Source organism: Taurulus bubalis (genome assembly GCF_910589615.1).
Source record: "Taurulus bubalis genome assembly, chromosome: 17".
NCBI classification, from domain to species: Eukaryota; Metazoa; Chordata; class Actinopteri; order Perciformes; family Cottidae; genus Taurulus; species Taurulus bubalis.
The window spans coordinates 3,347,199-3,375,116 of NC_136605.1; the positions used below are offsets into that span (position 1 = coordinate 3,347,199).

Consider the following 27,918-nt stretch of genomic DNA (forward strand, 5'->3'; position numbering starts at 1 on the left):
CGCCAATGTTGTAAACGGGGAAGTTAACAGTAAGGTATCCATGATCAGTTTGTCGGAAGAACTCTCGGCGAAGCTTATGAACACATCTACAATCCCCAATAAAGTTAAAAACTGGAAAAAATATGATTTAAAAGAAAAGTAAATATTGTCCCACAATGCACTGCTAAAAAAGCATAGTAGTACTAGTAGTAGGAAGTAGTACAATACAGTTTAATTTCTTGCTTCACAATAAAAGCATCCAACTGGGGAAACTAAGGTGGCTTTTATTATGAAACGATGGAAGAAAAGGTAAGCAGGCGGTGTTTTAAGATCACGTGGCAGATAAAGAACAAACGGAGGTTTCAGCTGCAGGTTGATGGAGCCTTTGGTGAAGAGAGAGGCGGATACACAACACCTAAAGTTAACCGCTAGCTCTTAAACATCCTCGACCCCAAGAGTCTTCACTTTCCAACGAGCTTCACAGGGTTCAAGTTCAAAGATTCAAACAGTTTCACTACATTCATTTTATAGCTCACAACTTTGCTATTTGTACTGTAGGTACATACACTCACCTAAAGGATTATTAGAAACACCTGTTCAATTTCTCATTAATGCAATTATCTAATCAACCAATCACATGGCAGTTGCTTCAATGCATTTAGGGGTGTGGTCCTGGTCAAGACAATCTCCTGAACTCCAAACTGAATGTCAGAATGGGAAAGAAAGGGGATTTAAGCAATTTTGAGCGTGGCATGGTTGTTGGTGCCAGACGGGCCGGTCTGAGTATTTCACAATCTGCTCAGTTACTGGGATTTTCACGCACAACCATTTCTCGGGTTTACAAAGAATGGTGTGAAAAGGGAAAAACATCCAGTATCCTGTGGGCAAAAATGCCTTGTTGATGCTAAAGGTCAGAGGAGAATGGGCCGACTGATTCAAGCGCAACTTTGACTGAAATAACCACTCGTTACAACCGAGGTATGCAGCAAAGCATTTGTGAAGCCACAACACGCACAACCTTGAGGCGGATGGGCTACAACAGCAGAAGACCCCACCGGGTACCACTCATCTCCACTACAAATAGGAACAAGAGGCTACAATTTGCAAGAGCTCACCAAAATTGGACAGTTGAAGACTGGAAAAATGTTGCCTGGTCTGATGAGTCTTGATTTCTGTTGAGACATTCAGATGGTAGAGTCAGAATTTGGCGTAAACAGAATGAGAACATGGATCCATCATGCCTTGTTACCACTGTGCAGGCTGGTGGTGGTGTAATGGTGTGGGGGATGTTTTCTTGGCACACTTTAGGCCCCGTAGTGCCAATTGGGTATCGTTTAAATGCCACGGCCTACCTGAGCATTGTTACTGACCATGTCCATCCCTTTATGGCCACCATGTACCCATCCTCTGATGGCTACTTCCAGCAGGATAATGCACCATGTCACAAAGCTCCAATCATTTCTAATTGGTTTCTTGACCATGACAATGAGTTCACTGTACTAAAATGGCCCCACAGTCACCAGATCTCAACCCAATAGAGCATCTTTGGGATGTGGTGGAACAGGAGCTTCGTGCCCTGGATGTGCATCCCACAAATCTCCATCAACTGCAAGATGCTATCCTATCAATATGGGCCAACATTTCTAAAGAATGCTTTTAGCACCTTGTTGAATCAATGCCACGTAGAATTAAGGCAGTTCTGAAGGTGAAAGGGGGTCAAACACAGTATTAGTATGGTGTTCCTAATAATCCTTTAGGTGAGTGTATATCAGAATAGTAAGAGGGATATTGTACACATGTGATGTACACCAGTGGGCCATGGGACCAGCATCCCACCCACTTTCTTTGCAGATGTTGTCTCTCTAGCGCCACACTGAGGCATTCAATCAAGCACAGAGCGTCTGATTTTAGAGGGGACGAATCACAATAATGTTTAGGTTATACTTGTATTTTTGGGTTTCTACTAGAAGATGTTAACCTGCTTTAATGTAAAAAAATAAAATAAAAAACTCACTGTTTTTCTCATACTGTCTGTCTGAAAATGTCTGTATTCCCTCTCTGTCTGGAACGCTCCGTTTTAGCCGCTGTCCCTTTAAGAGACTTCCAAAAGATCCCTCTAAATGTGACACCACTGTTCCTTTAAGTAATGCGGTTTGGTTTTGTGGAGGCGAGTGTGTGTTTGTTTCACACAACCGTGTTCAGATCACACTCTAAAATAAGTTAACTAAATCTGTGGAGCCGTCTCCGAGATTTCTGCTTCCATCTCGACACAATGGAGGTGATTGGAAGAAATAAATCATATCGAGCTCGTTAAGAGCATGTTAGCATGCTGAAGTTAGCGTTTAGCTCCAGTCTGAATTAAATGCATTTGTGAGAACCAAAAATGAAATTCCATAACAATCTCTGTTTCAATGAAGCAACAGAAAAAATGAATAATAATAATAATAATGAAATAACTATGAAACCACTTATCACCTTTCTTTTCCCCTCAATCGTTTATTCCTATCACATGGTCATCATCAGCGGATCAAATCCCTCCATTACATCGCACAAGCTTGAAATGACATGCTATATGGTTGAAAGCTCTGGGAAAACCCTGAAAATAAACCTTTGGCTTGAATATTTTAGTAAACTCTGTCCTCCCACCGATTTCTAATGGCTTCATGCAGCGCCTCTGGCTTGGTTTAATAACTGTGTGTGTGTGCGTGTGTGTGTGTGTGTGTGTGTGTGTGTGTGTGTGTGTGTGTGCGTGTGTGTGTGTGTGTGTGTGTCCTTGAGCAAGGCAGCGACCACTTGCTCGTTATTATTCTGTAAATCCAGCTGAACAAGAACCAAATGTATGAAATCCCTTCTGTCCTGTAGTTATTATGAAGATTATTTTTTGCTGGATTAATATCAGATTATCTTGTTTTTTTCTTTTTTTGCTCAATGCGTGTGGCTTTTTAGAAACAATAACATCTGTGGGTCGGGAAAGAAATCTCAAACTGAGTCCAGGTCTAGCCAGCTCAGTAATGACCAGTGGGATGCTTCTCTTGGTTTAACTCTTTTCTCTTTGTGCCATGGGAAACCTGCAGAGCAATATCAAATACATAAACGTGTGAGTATGGAATAAAATGTAACATCACACTGGATTATAAAAACATGTCATGTTGCAACATTTCATTTCCAAGTTGGATGATCGGCTTTTTTTCCATTCTGGACTAAGTCATTAACAGTTTCTCATGAATACAAAAAAATAAAGTATAATTGTGACTACTACCTCTAATCATGCGATAAAATGTCATAAATATACTTTGTTTTTCATAGTTATGGCTTTAGTAGCGTATTCTTCTTATTTATTATGAGATATGTTAAACATTTAGTTATGTTAAACAATAATCTCATGAATATTTATTTGAAATGAGACTCAACTAAATGTTTCCATAATAATGAAAATCCATCAGAATTATGAGATCATTGGATATAAGTCAGAGTTCTCTTCTTTCTTTGTATGTCATCATTTCCACATAACTATAAGACATCACAATGATCAGATATTATCATACAGTCATAATTACTGGATAATTCATAAATTACATTAATAGTTTCTCATAATTATGAATTCCAAAATGTATATAATTAGAAACTAAATCAGACTCATGAGATACCTCATACATTCTAAGTCTACTTTTCCTACAATTAAAGCTACTATCTCATAATTATAAGAGTGAAACTGACAAAGTATTATCATAATTATGTGATACTTTCACATGATTATTAACCAGAAAAGCCTTCAACAATTAGTAATCACAATTCTCATGATTATGAGAGAATTTCTCATAATTATGAGGGTAAAAAAACTTGACAATGAAAGAAATCTTGATCTTAATAAATGGATATGAGATATCTCAATTTACAAAATATTGCCATAATCACAAAGTAATAAGTCATAATCATAAAATAAAAAGTTACAATTATGTGGAAAAGAACATTTCATAATAAAACAGATATATTCTTACTCTTTTTTCAACTCAAATGGTTTCCATAGATCTCTGCCTTTTCAAAATAAAGGTTGTGGTTAAACCAAGGCACTTTCTTTCCCAGTCCAAAATATGGCAGTAGGTGCTTTTTTTTGCGTTTGCTTTATTTTTTCATTAAAGCTACTATGAGGAACTTTCCTTGTGTGGATTTCGGCGGCCCCTGTGGACAAAAGCCGTACCTTTCCCGAACACCAGAGTCTGTTTAGGAAACTTCTCATTTTACTGCAGCAGGGCCTGACGGTCTGCGCCATGCAGCCCTGGTCCTGGTCCTGGCGTCGGGGTCGGCATGTGAAGCTCTGCTCCTCGCCGGAGCCACGTTCGTTACTGCAGAGTCAAAGGTCGCAGGTCTGGTCGCTGCCTGAGGTCCCGCTGGAGTTTGAGCTGAGTTTCTGGTGAACCTGCATGATTTCGCTGGAATTGGACCCACTGGCGGCGATGACGAGCATTAAAAACAACGAAAGAAACAACCAACAAACAATTTCCTCGCTGATGTCCTCGTACTTTACGTAGTTCATACAGAGGAATCCCTTTTGCTCAGGCGGCAACCTCCGGTTCTGTCGAGTAAAGCCAATGAGAAAGTGTCTTAAACCTGCATTCTCTCTCCTGTCCACCAGGGGGCGACTCCTCTGATTGTATAGAAGTCTGTGAGAAAATGGCTCTACTTCTCTCTTGATTTATTCCCTCAGTAAACATTGTAAACATGAGTTTATGTCTCAATCTCTAGTTTCAAGTCTTCTTCAATACAGCATGATGTTCATTTAGTAAATGATGGTCATTTAGAGTCAAACAGACCATAAAGTGGAGGATGCTTTAGGGCGGGGCTACAGTATACGTCACTGCTCCGCATTCCAAACATAGTAACTTCTGTTCTTCGTAACGAAAAAAAAACAATGGCATCGGCTGTAATCACAGATGGCGACAGCGAAATTGCGGCAGTCCACCAAACCAACGGGTCACCATGACTACGTCCACTTCTTCTAACAGTCTGTGGTTTTACATTGAGACGGTTTCATTACCAGTTCAAAGTTCCCCGTAGTAACTTTAAACGACCTCGTCTGTCACACTCTTGAGTTCACATAGTTGGTTTTGGAAGTCCGCTCTCTTGTCCGCATCCTTTTTTTTCTTTTTAGCTGTCCTTGTTCTGGAGGTCTGAAGTTTGCTATCCGACCTCTAGACGTTATAGTGTTCACTCTGTAATCACATCCATACAAGAGTCTGTTACCAACAAAATTACTTCTGCAGACTATTTTTTTAAACCATTTTATCTCACAATAGTTTATTGCAGGTCCAGACATTTTGATTTAAATTGGATTCTCCACAAACCGACACCAGAGCAGTGACAGTCAGCTGCTCCTAACTTTGCAGGTGTCAGATGATTGACAGATCGTCAGATGATTGACAGCTCGTCTCCTGACGTCCTCGACTGCTCTCAGACCAGCGTGTGTCCAGGAGATGCAGCACTATTGTTTATGCCACATCTGCTCTTATCTATGTACAAATGAAGTTGGTGTTCGAGTGAGTTTGGTTGTGAAAGAAGAAGAAAAAAAACACTATTTGATAAAGAATAGATGATATGGGGCTTTGTGGGAGCTGTTAGGAAATAAAATATAATAAAAAATAAAGACAACTTGTAGATCAAATTAAGTCTTGAGCCTGGAGGGTAGAAAAACTAACTTCTGTAACTGGAAGGTCGCTGGTTTGATCCCACATCTGGACCAGGAGACTGTGGCTCATAGAAAGAAGCATGCAGGCTCTCTGGATGAAACAATCAAGATGGCCTGGGCTCCATCTCAGGTGACAATGGGTGTAAAATGCTTGATAGAAGAAAAAAAGAAATCAGATCTTGCTGTTCTCCAAGTGGGAGTCGATGTGTTTGATGAGGGCGTCGTCAGGGTAACCGGTCGGGAAGGTCAGCTGACACAGAGGACAGCTCCGGACTGCACTCTCTTCTGACTCCATCCACAACTACAGAGAGGGAATGTCATTTTAGTTATCACCTCAGAGCTTTGGAGGCCAGCAAAGGATGACAATTTGTTCAAAGTTGCGAAGAAATTATTTAAAAAAATCCTTATTAACCAGTTTGTTTGTTTTTAGCTTTATAAAATGCAATAGCTGTCATGTTTCACGCAGAGTAACCTTTAAAGGATACTGAAATCAAAATGCATCGCTTTACCACTAACCTTTTAAAACCTTTTACTAACCTTGTTTTTTTTGTTATATAAAACTGTAAATCATATTGTTTTATGAAGAAAAAAAGCCGCAAACTGCTGTATTTGCATGTATTGAACACCATAAGTGATATACAAGTGAAATATATGGTTTGGTACAATTCAAATGTCACAGATGTGTGCAAATGCTAATTTTGGAGACCTCTCCACTGCGTTCTGCTTCACTTTATCAAAGTCAACCTTTGCAGAGAGAATGTTCACATATGTTGCTATGATGTGTTTTAGAGAATGTTCACACATTGAGCTATGATGTGTGTTAGAGAATGTTCACATATTGAGCTATGATGTGTGTTAGAGTTGGACCTTACAGCTGCATCATTTCAAAGAAATAATCATCATGAAAGAGATTTCTTTATAGGCGGACCTGAAATCTTTTCATTTTCTCTGTGTGTCATCTTCATTTACTCTTAACCAGCAACATATAGACTGATATTTACAGATCTGAACACAATCTCACGTGTACCTTTTTATTATAACACCAACATTATTCAAATATCCCTAGTGGTTGCAGAGATGCACCCTTTTTAATTTGGGTATGACATTTTCGAGGAAAGGGCCTAAAAATAGGTTTGTTTTTAAAAAGTCCAGTCATGAACGACATGGATCAAAGATGTGTTTTCATTGTTAAAGATACATAAAAGGTGATATTATGTCAGTGCCCATTAACGCAGCTTTAAATAACAAATAAAATCGTTTTCACCTCTGATATGTAAAGTGATACAGTTTTCTAAATATACAGGGCTCAACTTTTAAAAGTGGTTTTCACTCTGGCATCAATCAGCCTTTGGTTGCTGAAACTAAAAATAGAGTGAATATTATTATTATTATTATTTTATCGTCTCCACAAGGTTTCTTTTATGCTCGTCGGTGTTTCTCCTCACGTTGATGGAAGGCCACGACTGAGCGTGCTCGCTGGTCATGTAGGGAGGCAGATGGCAGGAGAGGGTGGCGGGGCCCTCGGGGGACGAGAAGGAGGGACGGTGGGGCTGTTTCCTAGGAGACGAGAATGAGTGGTGCAGGGGCGGTTCCCTAGGCGACGACGAGCCAATCCCAATCACGCCGAGAGTCCGAGGCGGGCTGGTGGCCGGCGACAGATACGTACATACGTCCTGTACATCACACAAAAGAAATGAGTGAACCCGGCTTTTAAAAGCCACGCACGGCGTTGTCGTCTTCCTCACCTCTTCGTCCTCAGAGGACTGCGGCGGTGTCACCAGCGGGGCGGGCTCAGGCGGGTTCTCAAGGCGGCGGAAGTGATGTCCCTGAATGAGAGGAGGGGCGTGAGCATTACTGCTGCAGTTTACAGGACTAGAACAGTGTGTGACACGCAGTGTGTGTGTGTGTGTGTGTGTGTTCTGCACACGGAGGCTCACGTCACATGCAACCTCAGCTCACAATCTCTTTTGGTACTTTATATTTATCTACAGTCCCAACATGCTGATGTGCTTTTGAATATGGGAAGTTCATTCATAGTTTAAGATTACGTTAAGTTTAACAACATGCAGATTCTTGTTTATTTTTTGATTAAAAAGGTTGAATTTCAGTCTTTGGTTGACTGCAGCCCCAAAAGTCACTGACTTGAGCTCAGTCTCACCTCAGAAGCCAGAGGGAAGCCCAGGTCCAGAGCACAGTGATGTGGACTGCTGCTCAGACTACCACCCCTCTCTCCTCCTCCTCCTCCTCCTCCTCCTCCTCCTCCTCGCTCGCCTCCGGCCCCGTGAGCCGAGGCCGGTCTGACCAGGCCCACCAAGGAGGTGCGGAGCTGAGCTTTGCTTTGTCCGTATCCCTGCTTCTCCCCCAGGAGGGGCCTGGGCTTTGGGAGGGTGGACACCGGGTCCCTCATCAGCCACGCCGAGGGCCTGTGGATGCCGGACGGGTCGGACACCTGTGGGGGAAAAGGAGTTTGAAAGGTCAAAGGAGCTGTCTGCAGTAAATCTGAAGTTTCGCTCCAACAAACTCCGTCTTAACTCCTCACCTCCGAGTAACTGCGGCGACCCTGGAACTTCGCTCGTAGGCGGCTGCAGGTTGGCTGATGGGAGTAGGAGGCGGGGCCGCCGCTGGTGGAGAGCGGAGGGGAGGAGGTGGGGAGGAGCCGGTCAGAGGAGGGGCGCTGGGGGGAGGGGGGAGAAAGACGCTTAGGAGCCGGGGCCGGACGAGAGACTGGGGGAGGAGGAGAGAACGAGAGAGCATCGTAAAAGGATTGTAATGCTGCGTTCACATCAAAAGCGTTGAGAATACTCGCGTCAGTTTACTCGCTCGACAACAAGGCTGCGTTCACACCAAACGCGCTGCGAATAAAAAACAGTTACCGTTTCCGCCATCCACCATGGAAAAAAACACTAGTTCTGCTTCGTCGGAACATCAAACTCCATGGTGCATACCAGCGCTACTTCAGGCGGAGCAGCAGCAGTTTGATTCAGCAACGGCAAGACGGCGGTGATGACGGGCGGAGCTTCTCAACACTGATTGGCTTACAACACGCACATTTTTCGCGCGAATTGCCGGCACGTCAAAAGCGGAATTTGCAAAATTTGCTTATTCGCAACCATTCGCGTCTGTGCATTGACTTTATGTAATCTACTCGTGCGTCAAATTCGCAACGCTTTTGGTGTGAACGCAGCATAACTTGTAAACTTCTCCAGAAGCTGCCTGGGAATGAAGAAACATGGCAATTACTGATCTGGAGGTCATGAGGACACTGGCATGTGAATACAGACTCTTCACTGGGATTATTTCTGTCTAGCATCAGATGTAACTGGTGTGCTCCGGCGGTAGCTGCAGTCTCTAGTCATGACCCGGCGGCAAACTCCAGTTCTGCAGATGGAAGTCAATGTGGAAGTGTCTTAGAACCTGCATTCTCTCTACTGACCACCAGGGGGCGACTCCTCTGGTTGTATAGAAGTCTATATAAATGACTCTACTTCTCTCTTGATTTATTCCCTCAGTAAACTGTGTAAACATGAGTTTATGTCTCAATCTCTAGTTTCAAGTCTTCTTCAATACAGCATGATGTTCATTTAGTAAATGATGGTCATTTAGAGTCAAACAGACCATAAAGCAGGGGATGCTTTAGGGCGGGGCTACAAGGTGATTGACAGGTCACTGACGCTACCACAGACATACACGGTGTCTCTACGCCTAACTTCCGTTCATTAGTTGCAAAACAAACAACATGTCGACCGCTGTAATCCAAGATGGCGACGCCGAAATCACCAAACCCAAGGCTTCAAGCAGTCACTACGTCCATTTCTTATAATCTATGGGCCGGATTCAAAACAGTTATACGAGGTAAAGGTTTTGCAACGATATCAACGGAACAGTGAATTAACCTCATGTTGACACCGCGTAAAGTTCAACTGGCTAAATAGCCGTGTGGTAGCTTTATGTCAGCTACCACACGGTTAGCTTACTTTATGTTAGCTAGTGTGTTGAGAGCGATGCTCACGCTTTGCCAACTTTAAGGTTGATGAAGACGCATGATGGTCACTGAAGGTCACTCGGCCACACCATGCTAAGATCACTAGCGGAGGCTAATTATTACAGCTGTGGTCGTGGGTTTGCATGTGGCTCTAGCTGGTGGCTTCAGGTGGGCTTTGCTGTGATTATGGCTTTGGCTGCAGCTGTGGTCACCATGTTACAGAGGAACACACTTACCATGGCTGTTACATTTTGGTCACCCAACACGTTACATTCAATTAAATTAATTGGAATTGAACTGGTAGGAGACCAGAACGCCTCAGGATCCCCCAGCATGAGTTGGTAAACGTTGCCTGGGTCGGCCTGCTGGACCTGCTGCCATCGCGACCCGACCCGGACTAATAATGTTTTAAAAATGTTGTGGGTAAAAATAATCCATCATTAATCAGGAAAATATTAATTACATTTGTTTGAGGTTATTAAAAAGCTGCAGCGTTCCCGCCGGTGAGATGACGGGAAGGAAAAACTGTATCAATAAAATGAGTTTCTGATTAATCAAAGCTGCATAAAACGGTAATTGTGTCTGTACAATTAGTTTTTTCTCTCATGTATTTAGAAAAGTGGCGTGTAGGCGAGCGCTATTCATTAATTTTCCATGTCACAGCTGTCATTGCATCCTGTCACTGCACCACAAAGTAAGTGAGTTTGAGCAGACACTCCTTATTAGTTTACCACCAACTCCCTGGATATTATTTTACTTTGACTGCATGTCTTGTTTTTCTACGATGAGGCTCGTTTGCGTGGAGAATGGGCCAATTTCTCCACCAAACGTCTGCATATAACTCATTTAAATACGTGCAAAGAGCACAGCAGCAAAAAGTTAGCATTGTGGGTGCTTTGAGAATTACACTATTTCCATTTTGTGCAGTTGTACCGGCCACAAAAGCGGCCAATCCTTCTGTTGAATACACGCAATAAAGATGACAAACCCCTGACCCCCAGTCAGTGACCTTTCAAGCGGGTCAAACTCTCACCACATCTGTCTCTGAAACATTAGACTAGTTACACTGTGTAGCGATAGCACGAAGGCCTACCGGGCTCCTGTGAGACATGTCGCAGAAGGTCACTCTGTTTCACCGCCAGGTTTCGCACGCGGCTCAGCTCCTCCGTTAGCTCGGTGTAGGCTAACGCTAGGTTCACCCTGCAACGCAAAGACAGCGACTGAATAAATGCACATAAATGACAAATACTATGGACTGATTTGAGAATGAGACTCACTGCTCGTCCCCGGCTTTCTTTATCCACTCTACGTCGCAGTGCTCACAGTGTTGGGACAAGTCCTGTGACTGAGAGACACAGCGGAGGTTAGAGCAGCAGCACTCGTCTGAAGACATTTCTATTGATTTGCTTCTACATGTGGTCCAAATACTCTGCAACTATTTTTACTCATGGATTTTATGTATGTACAGCACCAAACCATCTTTCTGTCTCTGCTCAGGCTTGAGTTGGATGGAAAGCTTAAAGTACCGTTAAACGCCTCTACTTTCACACGCTCTTTGTTTATTCCTATTTAATTCTCTAAATACTGTGCATTTCACAAAGATATCCCAGATCACATTCTAGCAAAGACCGACACTTGCAGCACTGCTTTGGTCTGGCTTTACTCTGACCGATTGGTTACAGAAACTTTGGGCTCGTTGACATATTTTAATGTCATTTTTCAATGTCATTTTGTAACATTTTTAATATTATATAGGTGGAGGCTTCAAATAAGCCCAGTTGGCTTTTTGTCTCTTCCTGCACTGTGATATTCATTTTCTGTTATGATTTTTTATTTTATTGTTTGAATTGTGCAAAATAAAGGAAAAAAGAAAAAGGAGCAATTTAAAATTCATATATAGAGTGGTGTAAAAAGATTTGCTTTTTTTGTTATAAACGGAGCAAAAAGCAATGTTTTTAACATCAATCTTTTGAAAATAGAAGCATTTACTGTCACTTCTGGCTTTCCATATTGGAGCTAGAGAAGAAAGTCTGTCGAGCCCAAACTGGACATTCAGCAGGTTTTAGTAGCTGACCATGGAGCAACAGATCCTCTGCACGACAAGTGAAACATACGGTTTGAAATGGTTTGTATCTGCTAAACGTGTTCAAACGTACCCAACCTCCAGTATTGGCCCTCGAGGACTTTCCACTGTATGAGTCGGTTGTAGGTTGATCTATATATATATATATATATATATATATATATATATATATATATATATATATATATGTATTAAAGCTCCAACATTCAACTAAAAGGACCATGACAAAGTACTACTTCCAAGGTCAATAATGAACTTTCATTCTCAACATACACGTTTAGATTTGCACCCACTGGCATCTTTTTATTTAAAGCCATTTGGAGAGATGTGAAACTTGGGGAAATGTACAATTTTATTAACATTTAATTTAATGCAACTTTGAGTAGTGACTATTCTACCAACTCTTCTTGGTGCTGAACTGAAAGCGGCTCTGAAGAGCTGAACACAACCACACAACCACACAACGCAAAACACAACCGCACAGAATCTGACAGACATCTTTAGCAAATAGTTTGGTGTGGTTTTTATTTTCTAGCATTTCCCTCGATTTCTTTTTCTTGAATGAATGGTCTTATTCTACAGTATAGTTCCTCATTTGTTGCCAAATTTCTAACCAATCAATGACTACAACATCAACTAATTTCACTTCCATTGTATTTTGTGTTGAAAACCACTTAGCTATGAATTGAAGCCCCTGAAATGTGACGGAGTGGGCCGAGTGTGGCGCCCGCGGTTGAGGTAAAGCTTTGATATCACAGAGACATCCAGTCCTTGAGGCAGCGGCTTACCTTTCTCTGCGCTCCCCGTAGCTGGGCCACCTCCTGCTGCAGCCTCTGGAGCTCGGCCCTCAGCGCCGTCTCCCTCCGACCGGCCGCCTCGGCCTGGTGCCGGGCCCCGTCCAGCTCGGCCTCCAGCCGCTGCAGCTTCAGGTCGGACAGGGCGTCCAGACTGCGGGAGCTCTGCAGGGTCGGCCCGCGGCCCTCTGAGGAAAGGCAGACATCAAGTTGCTAAGCATACAATTGGAACATTTCCATTCCAATGCAAATTAATTCATAGAATGTGAAGTCAGGAGCAAATACCACGATATCATATGTTAAAAAAGCCCCATTCACAACTAGTACATCCACTGTGGAGTATGTATATGTCTAATCCCGGTATTCATTGTAGCAAAACAGCTGGACATGGTTATGTTTCAATAAAATAAGAGTGTGATCTTCCTTATCTTATTCAACCCTCGGAATAGCTAATTCTACACAATACCAGAACACTGCTGTTTCTTTATTTCTGTGTTTTTTACATGGATCAGCAGGTGAGGATGGGGACCTTTTGGCCTTAACCTCTTTCTTTTCTTTTTTTGATAAGTGTCTTGAACTTCTCTCTACTGACCACCAGGGGGCGACTCCTCTGGTTGTATAGAAGTCTATATAAATGACCCTACTTCTCTCTTGATTTATTCCCTCAGTAAACATTGTAAACATGAGTGTATGTTCAATCTGTAGCCTCAAGTCTTCTTCAATACAGCATGATGTTCATTTAGAGTCAAACAGACCATAAAGCAGGGGATGCTTTAGGGCGGGGCTACGAGGTGATTGACAGATCACCGACGCTACCACAGAAATACACAGCGTCTCTACGTAACTTCTGTTGCTTGTCGATGGCTGTAATCCATTTCTTATATACAATCTCTTATATAGTTACTACTTATGAGTGGTATGGATTTCTGCTACTACTTTTATTAATTGTAATACTGCCACCATAATCTATTCGTGCCTACTGGTAATCCAAACCTCTGGGTACGCCCAGGCTGGCGTGGAGCTGAGACTGAAGCGTGTCTTTGCCGCGGAGTTGAGCGCTGAGCTTCTGGACGGAGGCGTCTCTCTGCCGGAGGGCCGACTCCAGACTGCAGATCTGCTCCACGTGCTGCTCCGCTAGAGTCGTCTGACACAAACGCACACGCCAAGCTCACAGTTGCTGCTCAACGCTTGTATGTAGAACATTATTACGGGGAAACGGTGTGGTGTAAAGTGTGTGTGTGTGTGTACCATCTTGTCCAGGTCTCGTTGGACATTGCTTTTCTCCAAGTGAATCTTCTCATAAGCCTGGATGACTTCCTCCAACCTCTCCTCTCTCTCCTTGCTCTTCTGGAGCTGAGACAGGAGAGGTTAGGGAGAGAAAGTCAGAGACACATTATATACTGGAATTTTAATTCCTGTTTTAAGTTTTGACTAAATTGTTGCTCTATTAAAAAGGTTCACCCTTGAATGATTGTTTTAATTGGTGATTAATGTATAATTTTAATAATAATTAACAATTCAGTAAATTAAAATGTATTTATTTGTTACAATTCGTTTTTACAAAGTTAGGAAAGTGATGTTAAGTCAGGCCTGATGTCTCAGGATCGTTTTACTGCCACACCTGACCGTAAAATCGTAGCTTTGTTATGTTTGCTCAGCTGTTTTGTTTTGTCTTTGTCTATTCATATATATATATATGTAATTATTGTATTTTTTTCGAATGCTTTCTCAGACATAAAAGACCGATGACTGTCAATTCCACACAGTATGGCAATCACCTTGCTTCCAGTATCGCGATACACACAGGATATATCGAATCGCAACCCTGTATTGTATTGCAAGATTCTTGCCAATACACGGCCTTCGTATACGTTGTGTGATTCAACATGCCATAAAGGTTTAAGGATGGTCAAAAGGCACATATATATATATATATACATATATATATATATATATATATATATATATATATATATATATATATATATATATATATGTATATATATATATATATATATATATATATCCTTCCTTCAGTCTCATGGAGACTACATTTCTGCAGCGTACCTCCTGAGTGAGAGAGTTGATCCTCTGCTGCAGGTTGGTGGTCTCTGATTGGATTACACTGGTGTCCTTGATGATGGGCTCACAGGAACGGCACAGTATCCTCTCCTCTCCAAACTCACTGACCATAGGAAACTGCAGGAGAGGAGATTAACTTTCCAGAAAAGAATGCATTCACACATAATGAAAGCCTTACTGTATTATCTAATCCTATTATTGTGCTCTATGTGTGTGTGTGTGTGTGTGTGTGTGTGTGTGTGTGTGTGTGTGTGTGTGTGTGTGTGTGTGTGTGTCGCTCTCCGCCTTGACCTCGTAGTGTTTGAGCTTCCTCTTGATGCTGCTGTTCTCCCTCTCCAGACTCGCCAGCCGGGTCTTGATGTCATGGTAGGCGGCGGCCAGGGCCAACCCTGACGCCGGGTACATGTCCTCCGGCAGCCGATGGGCCGGCCAGCTGATGCCCACGTCGTCCCTCAGCCCCTCTCCTCCGCCCAGCAGCCCCAGCTCTCCTCTGCGGAATAGATCCATCATCAGATAGCTGCGGGAGAGGGGGAGAAACGGTTGTGGTTGGTCTCTGGGAAACGTAGTGCGGAAAACTCTTTGGGCTCATTGACAAGAGGCTCGTGGCCATGTCGGCTCAGTGAGTCGCTTTACACCCTCCACCTCACACAGCGGGGGCAATAATGGCAAATCTGTTGAGCCCCACGTCCTGGCAGAGGTGATAGTCGAGTGTGTCTGTGTTTGTTTGTTTGTTTGTTGTGTGTATGAGTGTGTGTGTGTGTGTGTGAGTGTGTGTGTGTTCAAAATGCTGCCAGGGCCCCACTGAGTCTGCAAGCCAAAGCTTTGCTGTTTCCCATCTGCTGCCGTAAAGTACATCCTTTTTTTTCCCCATGGCCCGTTTCTCACTGGCGGTTTCCACGGTTACGGCAGAATACTGATCCCTCGCAGCAAAAAATAGGAAGAGTTTATTTCTAAAACTCTACCTGCAAAAGATGGGATCAATACGGATGATTGGTTCTGTTTTACTCTTGGGCATCACTGTCCATTTGCTTGCCAACAGAAATGTTTAGTGTGTGTGTGTGTGTGTGTGTGTGTGTGTGTGTGTGTGTGTGTGTGTGTGTGTGTGTGTGTGTGTGTGTGTGTGTGTGTGTGTGTGTCTGCAAGACCTCATGTGGAGAAGATCTGAGCAGGATGGAACGTCTGCAGTACATTCATATTTGAGCCCGGATTCACGCAGTCACTTCCTTCACAGCATTGTACAGTACGCTGTGTTTCATAATCATCTAATGACGCATATATTTTTTTATAAAACAGAATAAATTAAGTTGAAGTGAGATGTTGTGCACCATGAAACCTCTTAAGCCGTGTTCAGACGGAATGAGAAGAGAATTTTAGAGGCAGCAAGTGCACATAATGCCAAGACGTGTGTTGACTCAACTCATTTTAGCGCTGGTGGATGCTAGCTAACTGAGGCGCAGACATGTCCACATGAGTTACAAATGTTACCGCTTGAGTGAAGCGTTTTATCCTGAGGCTCTCTGCCTCTACTGCACAAACACACAGAGACAAGAGGAGAACACGAGGGTTCGGAGAAAGAGTGCAGAGAGAACCGGAGTTCTTCGTCGGCTACGAGCTGCGTCACAAGCTGAGCTGTCACTCAAGCTGGTGCGTGTGTTGCTAAAAAGCTACAGCTAACAGTCAGTCAGGATAAACCGGTGAATAAACAAACTGCTAAGATAGTCCAATGGTGACAAATTAACATGTTATTCATGCTTTTACACTTATTGTCAGATATAATGATGCAAAGAATGGTTGAAAATATTATGTAAAATTTGGAGAAATCTGTACAGAAGCTTCTTTTGCGTTTTGCTAAAAGAAATGGACAAAGAAAAGGTGATGTGTTGGTTGTAAAGGAAGGTTTTCTTTAGGTGTATACATATCTATTGAGGATTATTGCGTTATAGTTTCTGGGATCTCTCTCTCACAAAGTGCGACTCGGCACAAAGTCACACGCGTTGTTCTGAACGTGTAGCTCGCTCACTAGCATGCCTGCTAGCTTGTGAGCGTAGACAGCAATGACGAGTAAAAGGCGGAGTTACGAACTAGCTTGAAAATGTTCCTATGGGGCCTTCTGTATAGTATTTATGTGTGTGTACTGACATGTAATCGTTAATTAAGTAAAACACTCGGTACTTGTGTGACCATATAAGGCGCAGTGCACGTCCATCTTTATTATTCTGAGGTCAGATTATGTAAAAAATAAAACTCAGGGCTTTCACACAGGAGACTGCAGTTGGCAAGTATTCATGTTTAATTTAGGTTTTATTTCAATTTCGTAGTCATTTTAAGCCCCAAATGTTTTTTACTGAACCTGAACAAGTTTTGTGACATTTTGTGTTGGTTGTTAAAATATCTAGACAGCAATGCCGTGTACCTTTTATCTATATTCTAATTGTACCATGCTGCTCTCATCCACTAACTTCATATCTGGCTTGCCGTTTACCATCTGCCTAATTCCATATGAAGGCAGCATAACGTTATTGTTGAGTTGGATTCTTTATTCTTTATGTTTTTCAACAGGTTGCCCCATTTATAAATATTGAAAATGTGCATAATTAAGTTTCAAAGACATGGTTTTCTGGCCGCCTACTGTGCACGGATCCTGCTTTTAATAAATGTTATTTGAAGGTTCTTTTGGAAGGCCTGAGACGTTACATATTTTGTTGCGTACATGACCTCACAGTGCAGATTCTGTTCTGAGGCCGGAGACTTGGTTAAAGGTGAAGACAGAGCACTGAAAACAGAAGAATCAAACTGACACTGTTGTGATCAGCTCAACTGAAGAGCGACACACAAAACTCTCTCTCACTATTACATTACTAATACGCTGTGTGTGTGTGTGTGTGTGTGTGTGTGTGTGTGTGTGTGTGTGTGTGTGTGTGTGTGTGTGTGTGTGTGTGTGTGTGTGTCTGTGTGTCTGTGTGTCTGTGTGTGTAGCCAAAAGGCAGCTGCAGTAGCAGCCTCTCTCCCTCTCTCCCTCTCTGTAGATAACTCCCACTCGTACAGCCCACACACACACGCACACACACACACACACACACACACACACACACACACACACACACACACACACACACATACACTCACACTCAGCCCACACACTGCTTGCGTCTATCTTCTATTTATCCACCTCTTTCTCTGTATCTCCCTCTCAGTTCTGTTGACTTTTTATTATAGGAGTACGCACATATATACACACACACACACGCGCACACACACACACACACACACACACAGAGACACACACACACACACACACACACTCTCTCACACACACACAGCTTCAGCCAAGGGCAGATCAGAGCAGGGCCATATGTCTTCATCACATGGTCGTTTCATTTATTAATGGACTAGCGGTCCGCTTTACCCACAATCCCCCGCGGTCAAACTCAAAAGGCAGTGGACCGCCTCATCATATTGAGTGCAGTGATTGCATCCATGTTGACCACGTAGCTATGATGCTGAAATAATGTTTAGTTTCATTTACTGGATTGGATATCAAAAATATAAATATATATTTTATGAGTAAGTCATGTTTTTCGGGTCAAATGAAGAAATGCTAAGACTCCCAAATGTTTCTGTGACTACAGAACAATCCAGTTTGGCTGAAGGACAATCGAATGAATTTTGGTCAGATTTAGTAGCCATGGGGTTAAACAAGAATGGATCCCATTGTGAGGTAGCTAGCACCGCCATGTGACCTTTTACAAAGCACATTTAAAATGGCTCTTCATCATGAACTGTAATGCTACAGTCACACCAAAAGCGTTGGTCGATTACATGCAAAGTCAATGCACAGACGCGAATGGTTGGGAACAACGAGAATTTCCGGCGGGCGATGCGAAGTGACGCTGAGTTGCTAAAACCAATCAGCGTTGAGAAGCTCCGCCCGTCATCACTGCCGTCCCGTCATCACTGCCGTCCCGTCATTGTTGAATCAAACTGGCTGCTGGTCCGCCTGAAGTAGGGCTTGAAGCGGCTGTCATTCAGACAGTGTTCCTGGAGAAGTTGCTGAAATCTACCGAGCTGTGTGTGGCTACGGATAACATCATGAACCCAGACACGGGGGGGATATTCCGACTTTTGTGGAATTATGGTTATTTCCATGGTGGATGGCGGAAATGGTCATTTTGTAATACGAAAATAAAAAAATAAATGAATTCACAACGTTAACCTCTTTGTACTGTGACCGTAGTGGAGCCAAAGGTCCAGACCAACAATCTGTAAATTAATTGCGTGGCCCGTCCACTTTTTATTCAGAGCCTAACCACAATTTAACTTTCGACTACACCCCTGTGAAAAGCATCATGGGGGAGGAAAAAAAAAATAGTGCTCTCGAAACTAATAATGTGTGCTCTCAAATCTAATTTTACACATGAAGCTCAGCTTACGGAGCACTATTTTTATGAAACTCTGAATGCAGCTGTATCCGTTAAGGCTGGAGAACATTTCCAAAGTTAGAGAAAAGTCCTTCTTGGCTTTAATTCATCACTGTTACGACCTTATAATATATCCATGGGCTGTGTGCTGTAAAGCCTGGACCGCAGATGCACCACTGAACCACAATATGTCTAGTATTATTATCTGTAGGCTATAACATGCAGGGCAAAGCACAGGGCACAACGTCTCTATATCCATGGTCTGTGGTCTATTGTTCATCTATTTTGAAGGTCCTTGACATGAAAATTGCTCTCAAAATCCAGTTTCCATGTATGCCCATTGCAGAGGCGTATCTGCTGCAGCATGCTGATGTTGCAATGGGACGACCAATTACCTTTCACTTCTTATCAATGTAAGTTATTTGGTGAAGCTGTAGGGACATGGAGGGTGTGATAAAATCAGGCAGCAACCTTCGGTTCTGTCGATGGAGGCCAATGCAGAAGTGTCTTAAAAATTGCTTTCTCTCTACTGTCCATCAGGGGGCGACTCCTCTGGTTGTATAGAAAATGACTCTACTCTTTTAAGTCTTCTTCAATACAGCATGATGTTCATTTAGTAAATTATGTTCCATTTGGATAAAGCAGGGTATGATTTAGGGCGGGCTTACTGTGATTGACAGGTCGCTGCTGCTACCAGGTCTGGTCTACTCTGGTTGCAAAAAGATGACAACAATACAGTCCTATCACTTATATGACCAAAATGACCAACACAAGACTTCAAAACCGTAGTCCACAAACTAACGGATATACAGTCTATGGTTTCAACACAATTCAGCTGAAAGGTGGAATACTAAGCCTGAGTGATCCTGCTAAATCTGACAGCATTTCACCTTGAGAAGGTGCTGCAGGAAATAGTACATAGTCATAATTCAGTGGTCATGAGTTTCACTCAATTGATGTTATGTACAATTAATCCTTATACACCTCAATATTCCCCAAATTGTCAAACACCATTGCCAGCAGCAGCAAATCAGCATTCAGACTATCTGTCACAGTCCAGCAGGAAGGGCTTTGTAGTTTTAATAACTGATGCAAAAAGCTTTGAACTCCAGATTGTGCTGTTTGTGACACACGCTGCAGGTAAACATTGACACAGTATTTAACTTTGGAATCTAACACCAGCTCGACCATTATTGTTTCGGAGGACGAAGCTTTTAAGAAAAAATAAACGTATTTGCTTTGCATCAAGAAAGAAAGACGCTCCATCGTGATAAAAGCAAAGTGGAGATGAGGGAGAGAGAGAGAGAGAGAGAGAGAGAGAGAGAGAGTCCTCGAGGACATGGCGCCATATCTGAGCACAGCTGAAGGCTAATTCATGGGTGGAGGGAGGAAGAGGGAGACAAAGGGAGACTTAAAATGAGGGTGACGAAGACACAGAGAGATGAGAGCTGGAAATAGAAAACTGAGGAGGATAGAATGTGGCATAAAGCGAGGGAGAGAGAGAGAGAGAGGGGGAAAGGATGAGGGAGGTATTGAAAATGAGGTCTTTAAGAGTATTTTCTGTAGTCATGTGACTTACGATGACAGCATTTATTTCCCTGAGCATTAAAAATCCTTCAAAAACATTTAAAGTGTGTTAATAGGATCCTATTTGTCATCGCCTCTTTAAAATACAGAGTTTATCCTTCTAGTGCAACCCATACAAACAAGTCAGAGTCCTGCTGGTGGGTTCAGGGTGCGTTCAGGCTTTTTGGGCCACGCCGGTTACGGTTGCGTTCAGGTGGCGTTGGGTCTTAGGGCGCTCTCAAAGTCCGTTGGGCTCGTCCGAATCAGAGTGAAATTGATACTCTTGATTTGCTTTCTTTCCGGTTACACAGAGCACAATTGACGGCGACTGAAGACAACGAAATATTTGCTGTGGCGCGTGTGCGAAGGAGAGAGTTTATGTTTTTCGAGAGCTTCCACTTCTATGCAGGGAATGGCAGACTCTCAGATATTGCTGTCAATGTTTTTTCACTTTGACTGTTTCTCGAGTGACTTTATGAAGGTCACAGTTTTTTGTGGACTCTATTGAGCATATTCTGTGCGTTCTCTTTGGCCCAGATTTTGAGCAAACAACCTTCTGCAGAAATCCAAGTCAAGCCTCTCCCAGTCATGTTAACCTGTCCTCCACCTGTGTCCGTCTCAACGAACGCTCAGGCAGATACCCCGTAACCCCGTAACCCCGTAACCCCGTAACCCCGTAACCCCGTAACCCCGTAACCCCGTAACCCCGTGGGTTTTGGTTCACATTCGCAATTGGGTCTGGTAATGTTTTCACTGCAATCGAACCGCCCCGGGGTTCACTTTGAAACAGTCCTGGGCCGGTTGTGTTTGGTCCACACCGGAGTACAAGTACTGCAATCACTACTGGCAAACGGCACCAGAGTTCCATCAAAACAGACAGAATGATGGCTCGATAAAAGCACCCTTAAAAAAACTCAGAGTTTTATATGTAATATGCAGGTCAGTCGGAACTCTCCTAAATACTTGTGATGGAAAGAATAATGTCTTAAGTTAAGATAAGTTGGTTAAATAATTAAAGAATAGGGGGCAAAACTACCCATACTACTGCAAATGTTAGCGATTGAAACTGATGCTTTTTCATATTCTACTTCGCTTTATGTATTACTTTGTACTGGTGCAGGTGATCCTCTGCCCTCTCCCCCCACTCATGTACACACACATACCAATTTAAAACCTGCCCTCCAACCCTCTTTATCTCACTATACCTTCTTCAACAAGCAGTTCTGCACGTGAAGCAAAAGCTCTCTGCTTCTCTTGGCCCTCTTGGACTTTATCCAGCTGCTGCACCGGAGAATGATTGAGCAGACCACCCACCTTCGGCTAGTTTTAGTTTTACAGACGGAGAGGAGAGTGTAGTGAGCAGGAATGACGGGCAAGTTTCAGCCTCTGAAAAATCAAGATGAATTTGGGGGCAAAGAGAGTCAGACCAGTTGTGCTATTATGATTATTTTAGCCAACTGAACTGAGCAGTGCCTTTATGAAGATATGCATTTTATTGCAATACTAAGTTTCTATTCACTTCTTAGGCACCCAAAGGTCCCTTGAATTGTGGCCCAGTCAACTGGGACCATATATCAACCAGCTAGCGTGCTAATTCAGGTAAATGAATCACGTTAATATTAACATGTGACTACTCGTCATGCTAACCGATCTACTAGCTGCTAGAGTTGGGGCCTAAAGCGAAGACCCAAACGGGTCTCCACCTTAACGGAACAGAACCTAAAGGGTAATGGCAAATTTGAGATCCGAACTCGACGCTAAACTCAAAGTTACTGTATATTTTTTGCCAAATTTTTTGACGCAATTTACGATTGACAGACTAAAGAATCAGAGGAGAGAGAAAATTACAATACCAATACTCTTAAAGTGAACCCAATATTAATAGAGTATTATATTTGATCATTTTCTTTTACTCCATTCAATACCCATCATGTGAATGGAAAGTTGCGTAATATGCTACCACCACCATTTATCTATACATCAGACGCATCAGTATAGCTGGACTCTCCAATGTGTTGGTGGAACCTCGGCGCGCTGAACTGCCAACTCCCTGAAATGCGACGCGCTTGACTTCACCGCATCACAGACGGTAAGGTTGTAGCTAAATAAAGATATATATATTTATGTATATAGCTGCTGCGGCAGCGGACCAATCCCGCGTCACATGAAATCAAAGAACGCTTGCGGTGATTGGCTGCGAGCAAAACCATACAGATGGCAGAGCTGCCACCGCTGGACAGATTTTCTGAGTACCGCTTCAGCGATACTGCTGTCCGCACATTGAGTTACTTACATCATTTACATACATCAGTGTTTCCCACAGGGAAGTCATGGTCCCCTGGAAGAAAATGTTGCACATTTTACAGTTAAATGCATCAATCTGGTGCACTTTGAGAGCAAAATGAAGTGGCTGTAAAGAAATGTATGCTCTCGTAGCCTATTTTGGGCTAGCAGTGGTGGGCTGTAGCTAAGTTACAATGACCAGACATCCCGGTTTGTCCCGGTTTCAAGCTGGATGTCCCGAGTCTCTACAAATATCACTAAAACATTCAAATGTCCAGGTTTTCAACATTCACAACCAAATTGTCCCATTTTTCACCACAGTTAAAATAATAATCATGATGAAGACGCCTGCATTCAACAATGATTTGTGTGTCAATCAATATGTCGTTGTCAAGGCTGTTGCTGGGCGCTTTTGTGGCTCTTCCTGACAGAAGCTCTCAGTACAGAAACGGTTCAGCCCAAAACCAACAGAACCTAAAGAGCTGCTCAATGCAATGAGCTATGGACCTCCAACATGGCTGCCATTGGGGACACGGGTGTGGCATCGCCAGCTGGAGCGTGGAGCGTTTCAGAATGTCTTTAAATACTTGAGAAGCGGCTTGGTCAGCTGAACCGAGCTTCCACAGCCGCTAGAGAATATCTGAGAAGACGGTGACTCACAGACGTCCCATTAATCAATCGGTGCACAAACATAGGAGCAGCATTGGTCACGAGGCCGCTGCCTCAAGTCTTTTCTCTGACTCCTATTTAATCACAGACGTGGACAGACAGCAGACAGACCAGGTCACTGACGGAGCAGACGGGGATGAAGAGAGCGCATTAAGGTCCAAGCTAACGCTCCGTTTCATTAAAATCATATCTGATCCAGTCTGCTACTGTGCACGTTGGTTCACTGCTTATTTAGTTTATAAATACTACACTGGTGGCCCACGGCATTGTCCTGGTGTAACAAATCAGTCCTATCACGTATATGATTCTTAGTATTTCCTTCTGTGTGAATTCATGCAGCATTAATGCACATTAATAACTCTACTTCTTTTACTTCTTGAGCTTTCTCTCCTCACAGGTTTACATGGATCGTGGTTTTATCTGGACTCTGGTCCTGCCCGACACTTACAGCTATTATCATTATTATTAATAGTTGCATTCCTAATAATATTGCATTTACCATTACTGCTGTTATTATCATTATTATTCTACTATATCCACTTTTGCTGTAACTTTTTGTAGTTTGTAATGTGCTGTAACTCTGTTGCGTTGCTCATTCTGGTCACATGACATCTTTTGCTTCTGTCCATCCGGGGAGAGGGATCCTCCTCTGTTGCTCTCCCGAAGCTTTCTGCCCTTCTTTGTTTTGTTTTTTTCGGTTTTTCATGTGAGGTCCCGGGACAGAGGATGTCGTATGCGTACAGATTGTAAAGCTCTCTGAGGCAATATACTTCCTTTTCCTGTTTTGGCAGTAAAAGTTAAATATTCCATAAGCACATGATACATAACATAAGATAATACATGATAATAATGGAATAACAACAAACAAAATTGACTGATGTTCAATTCTAGCATATAATAACTGCAATTAAAAATAGGCCGAGAGATTAATTTCTATGTTTTTTTAAACGCATGCAGAGATGGAAAAGTAGTCTTTCCAGCTCGGAGTGGTGTCTGCTGGTCTTTCCTTCACTCCATCAGGACCCAACAACCTCCGGCTATTAGCTAGAAGAGCCTGAATAGCCTGTGATGTGAAGCTCACTGACAGCAGATTAATTTTAATAAGAACATCCACCTGAACAATAGTCAGGATTTCTGACTGAAAAGGATACGGGGCGCAGATTCACACGGACGGTACATTTAAATGTGATAACTGCCCTGGACTAACGATGAAGAAAAAGTATTGTTTCAGTCCAGCAGACTGATTGTAAAACTAACCCAACCAGGACCGCATCCAACCAAACTTAATTCAATAATTCCATCTTTTTCAAGAACTTCTGTTTCAGAAAGCCGGATCAACTTTTCCCCACGCTCTATGTAACATCCCTCTGTTGCCCCAATGCTATTGTATTAAACACTTGGTCAAAGCTGTAAAAAAGAATTGAAAGTTTTTGTCATTGACAAGGTAAGCCAACTGTGGCTCGATGGTGAGCAGGTCGTCCTTCAATCAGAAGGTGATTCAATCCCTGGCTCCGCTACCTTATGTTGATGTGTCCTTGGGCAAGACACTTAACCCGAAATTGTAACTGTGCCTATGAATGTGTTGTAAGTCGCAGAGCCGATCCCAGGAGAACATGCAGAGGGGCTGCCCAGACCAGGATCCGAACCCGGGCCTCCTCTGTTGTAAGTCACTTTGGATAAAAGCGTCAGCTAAATTAAATGTAATTTAAGAAATTTTACTCTAGGCCTGGGGGATGATTACTGGATCAAATACAACAGAGGTAAACACAAAATTAACTCAAGGGGATCTGGGGAATAAACTAATCCAAATCATGGGGCCCTCATTGGCTAGTTGGGAAATAGTCCAACAAGCACAGGACGTTTCAGCCATGAGACCCGTGTTCGACAATGTTATGGTTTTGTTGCCTAAAACGTTCGGTTTTCCTATACACTGTAGTGTACGTAGATATTATAAGCCCCAACACAATGTTTTAACTAAACCTAACTAGGTGGGTTTGCTAACTAAACCCTAACTTTTGTAACGTAATGTCGTTCTAAAAAAAAAAAAAAGCCAATTTGTGAGTATTTCACAAAATGCTGTGAGACTGTGTTGGACCCTCCCGGTCCTCCCACCCTACCATTAATGTACAGTTCACACAAGGGACACATGGCTATTTTGATGTGTTTCACCCAGAGCCAGAGACAACCCAGTAGGAAGGCAGTGTGAAGAAGGTTTACCACCTTCTGGTTTACTAGATTATCATTTTATTTAAGACGCAAATATATAAATAGGAATATGCACCATGTCAGCACAATATCAAGTGAATATACGTTTAATATGTTGACACAAGACTCCTCTACAAGACAGGGCCACAGGAATAGGTAACAATCATAGCTCTTATCATTTAAGTTTAAGTGTTGCTATTTTTCATAAACACCTGGCAAGCTTAAAACCGCAGAAGGGGTTTAACAACACTTTGTACTGACGCTATTTCCAGAACCCCTCAAAGACTCTAGCCATCTGGAGGGAAAGGTCTGCTGCAGGATGAAAACAAAATGAATATATTGTTTGTTTGGAAACACAAACAAAAATATTAAGGCATCGTTTTCTTTGGAATTACGAAATATTGGAAGAACCATCAACATATATCAATAGAAATCTATTCATTTTTTTTCTTGGTTCATGTTGTACAAATTGAGCAAGGAGATGTAATATCTGGTTGCCATTTTTTATAGACTACAAAAATGCAGTGCAACATAAGAAACAGATAAGAAATATGTTTATTTTGCAAAAGAAGGACTCATGTTTCGTGCAGATGGTTAGAATAGCATTTAAAGGATGCAATCAACGCAGCGGTAAGTGTTGGTTAAGAGTTTCTGGTTGTCATTTGTTTAGAGTATCTGATGCTTAGCTCTGCGACACAAACAGGAGAGGCAAAACTTTGGGCTAAATCCGCGAGGGCACTGGCAGTTATTACTGAAATTCTCGCCACTCGTCAGAGAACAGGGAACAGGTTTCCCTAAAAGATTAAACGTCTACACTGGATTCACAGCGTTAATATATCAGCAAACTCCGGGTAACGTTGACCAAGGCAGAGAAGGAAGTCAGTCTCTCTGTGTGTGAGTAGTAATCCTAGCTAGCCTCCACTGGTTAGCTCATTGTCCTTCGCTCCCACACGGCGGTTAAATCTGATGACGTCGCTTCAACTGACGGCGGCGGCGTCATGGAGGCCTTCCAGTTACCCCGTAAACACTGTTTTCTCTGTCAGCACTGTTGCTGCTGTTTGCACAGTTAGCCGTTAGCGCTGTGGGCTGTTAGCGGTTAGCCTGTGGCTCAGCTGTCTCCATGTTGAGAGCTGTACGGAGGCAATCACTCAATCATAAACATGGTCATAGGCATCTTTGGTGGCCGCCAATGTCGTTTGAAAACACTGAACTACTTTCCAGAATCTCCATGTTTTTTCTAACCATCTAGATAATGGCAATTATTGATCATTTCAGTGATTAAAAAATAAAATGTTATTCTGTTTACCAAGTTGCTCCTCTTTTCAAAGCAATACAAAGATGGCCACGAGCAAGCTACTTGGATAGGAAACAAAACACCACTTAATTTTTCTTTTCTTTTTCATTCAGCTGACTGAATATGTTGTCATTCAGCTGGTTTGGACCAGAAATGAATATATTTATACATATTTTTTCAAACAAGGTCTGGTAATTATCTTTTCGAGAGACCTACGGAGCAGAAGATATGCCAACAGCCTACAACAACAAGCACACACCGGCTACTGGGATGTACGCTGTCACATTGGAAGCATGCCTTTCCTTCTCTTTCCAAGTTACATGACGGTACAAAAAAAATAAAAATAATAATTTCCACATATTAGATGCGTAGATGTGTTCCAGAAGAAAAAAAACGACAACACCTGAACGCAACACGTGCATCCAGCATCGACATTAATGAGCTTTTGTTGAAAGCCTCGCTGCTGAACGCAAAGGTTCCACCGTCCGTCCGCAGGATGAGCCCGAAGCCTCGGAACACCGTGCACTAGAACGTTCTGCAGGACAGAGGAGGTTCCATCAGCTGGTGACACGTTCTCTCCAACAACCTGACATCCTTCTAATGTTCCTTACAGCATCCGCCGCTGCGCAGCCAAAACATCCAGTCCGACCCGCTCAGAAACAGCGAGAGCTCGTTTTGTTTTTACCGGTAAATGACTCTGAACGGGGGAGAATCGTAGAAGTTACACGCGACGGTGGAGCCGTTTTTATTATTGTCATTATTGTATTTACTTACGTCTCTGTAGAAAAGCCATGAAGATGATGGTGCTGAGGAGGGTCGACATGACTGGAGTCTGACATCAGCAGAGTGTGTGTGTGTGTGTGTGTGTGTGTGTGTGTGT

The 27,918-nt window shown here is 42.8% G+C and overlaps 1 protein-coding gene across 1 annotated transcript; it reads right to left on the bottom strand.

Moving 5' to 3' along the window:
* Positions 1-5,834: 5,834 nt before the first annotated feature.
* On the bottom strand, positions 5,835-27,877 carry LOC306750030 (TANK-binding kinase 1-binding protein 1-like; the record flags this gene model as incomplete). The annotated part of the gene is made up of 13 exons (XM_079233407.1): positions 5,835-5,963; positions 7,108-7,335; positions 7,408-7,488; positions 7,821-8,111; positions 8,202-8,386; positions 10,738-10,844; positions 10,922-10,983; positions 12,516-12,709; positions 13,515-13,665; positions 13,770-13,874; positions 14,589-14,720; positions 14,895-15,120; positions 27,813-27,877. 13 exons carry the CDS (start codon positions 27,875-27,877, stop codon positions 5,835-5,837), a joined length of 1,956 nt encoding a protein of 651 aa, XP_079089533.1.
* Between the last annotated feature and the right edge of the window lie 41 nt (positions 27,878-27,918).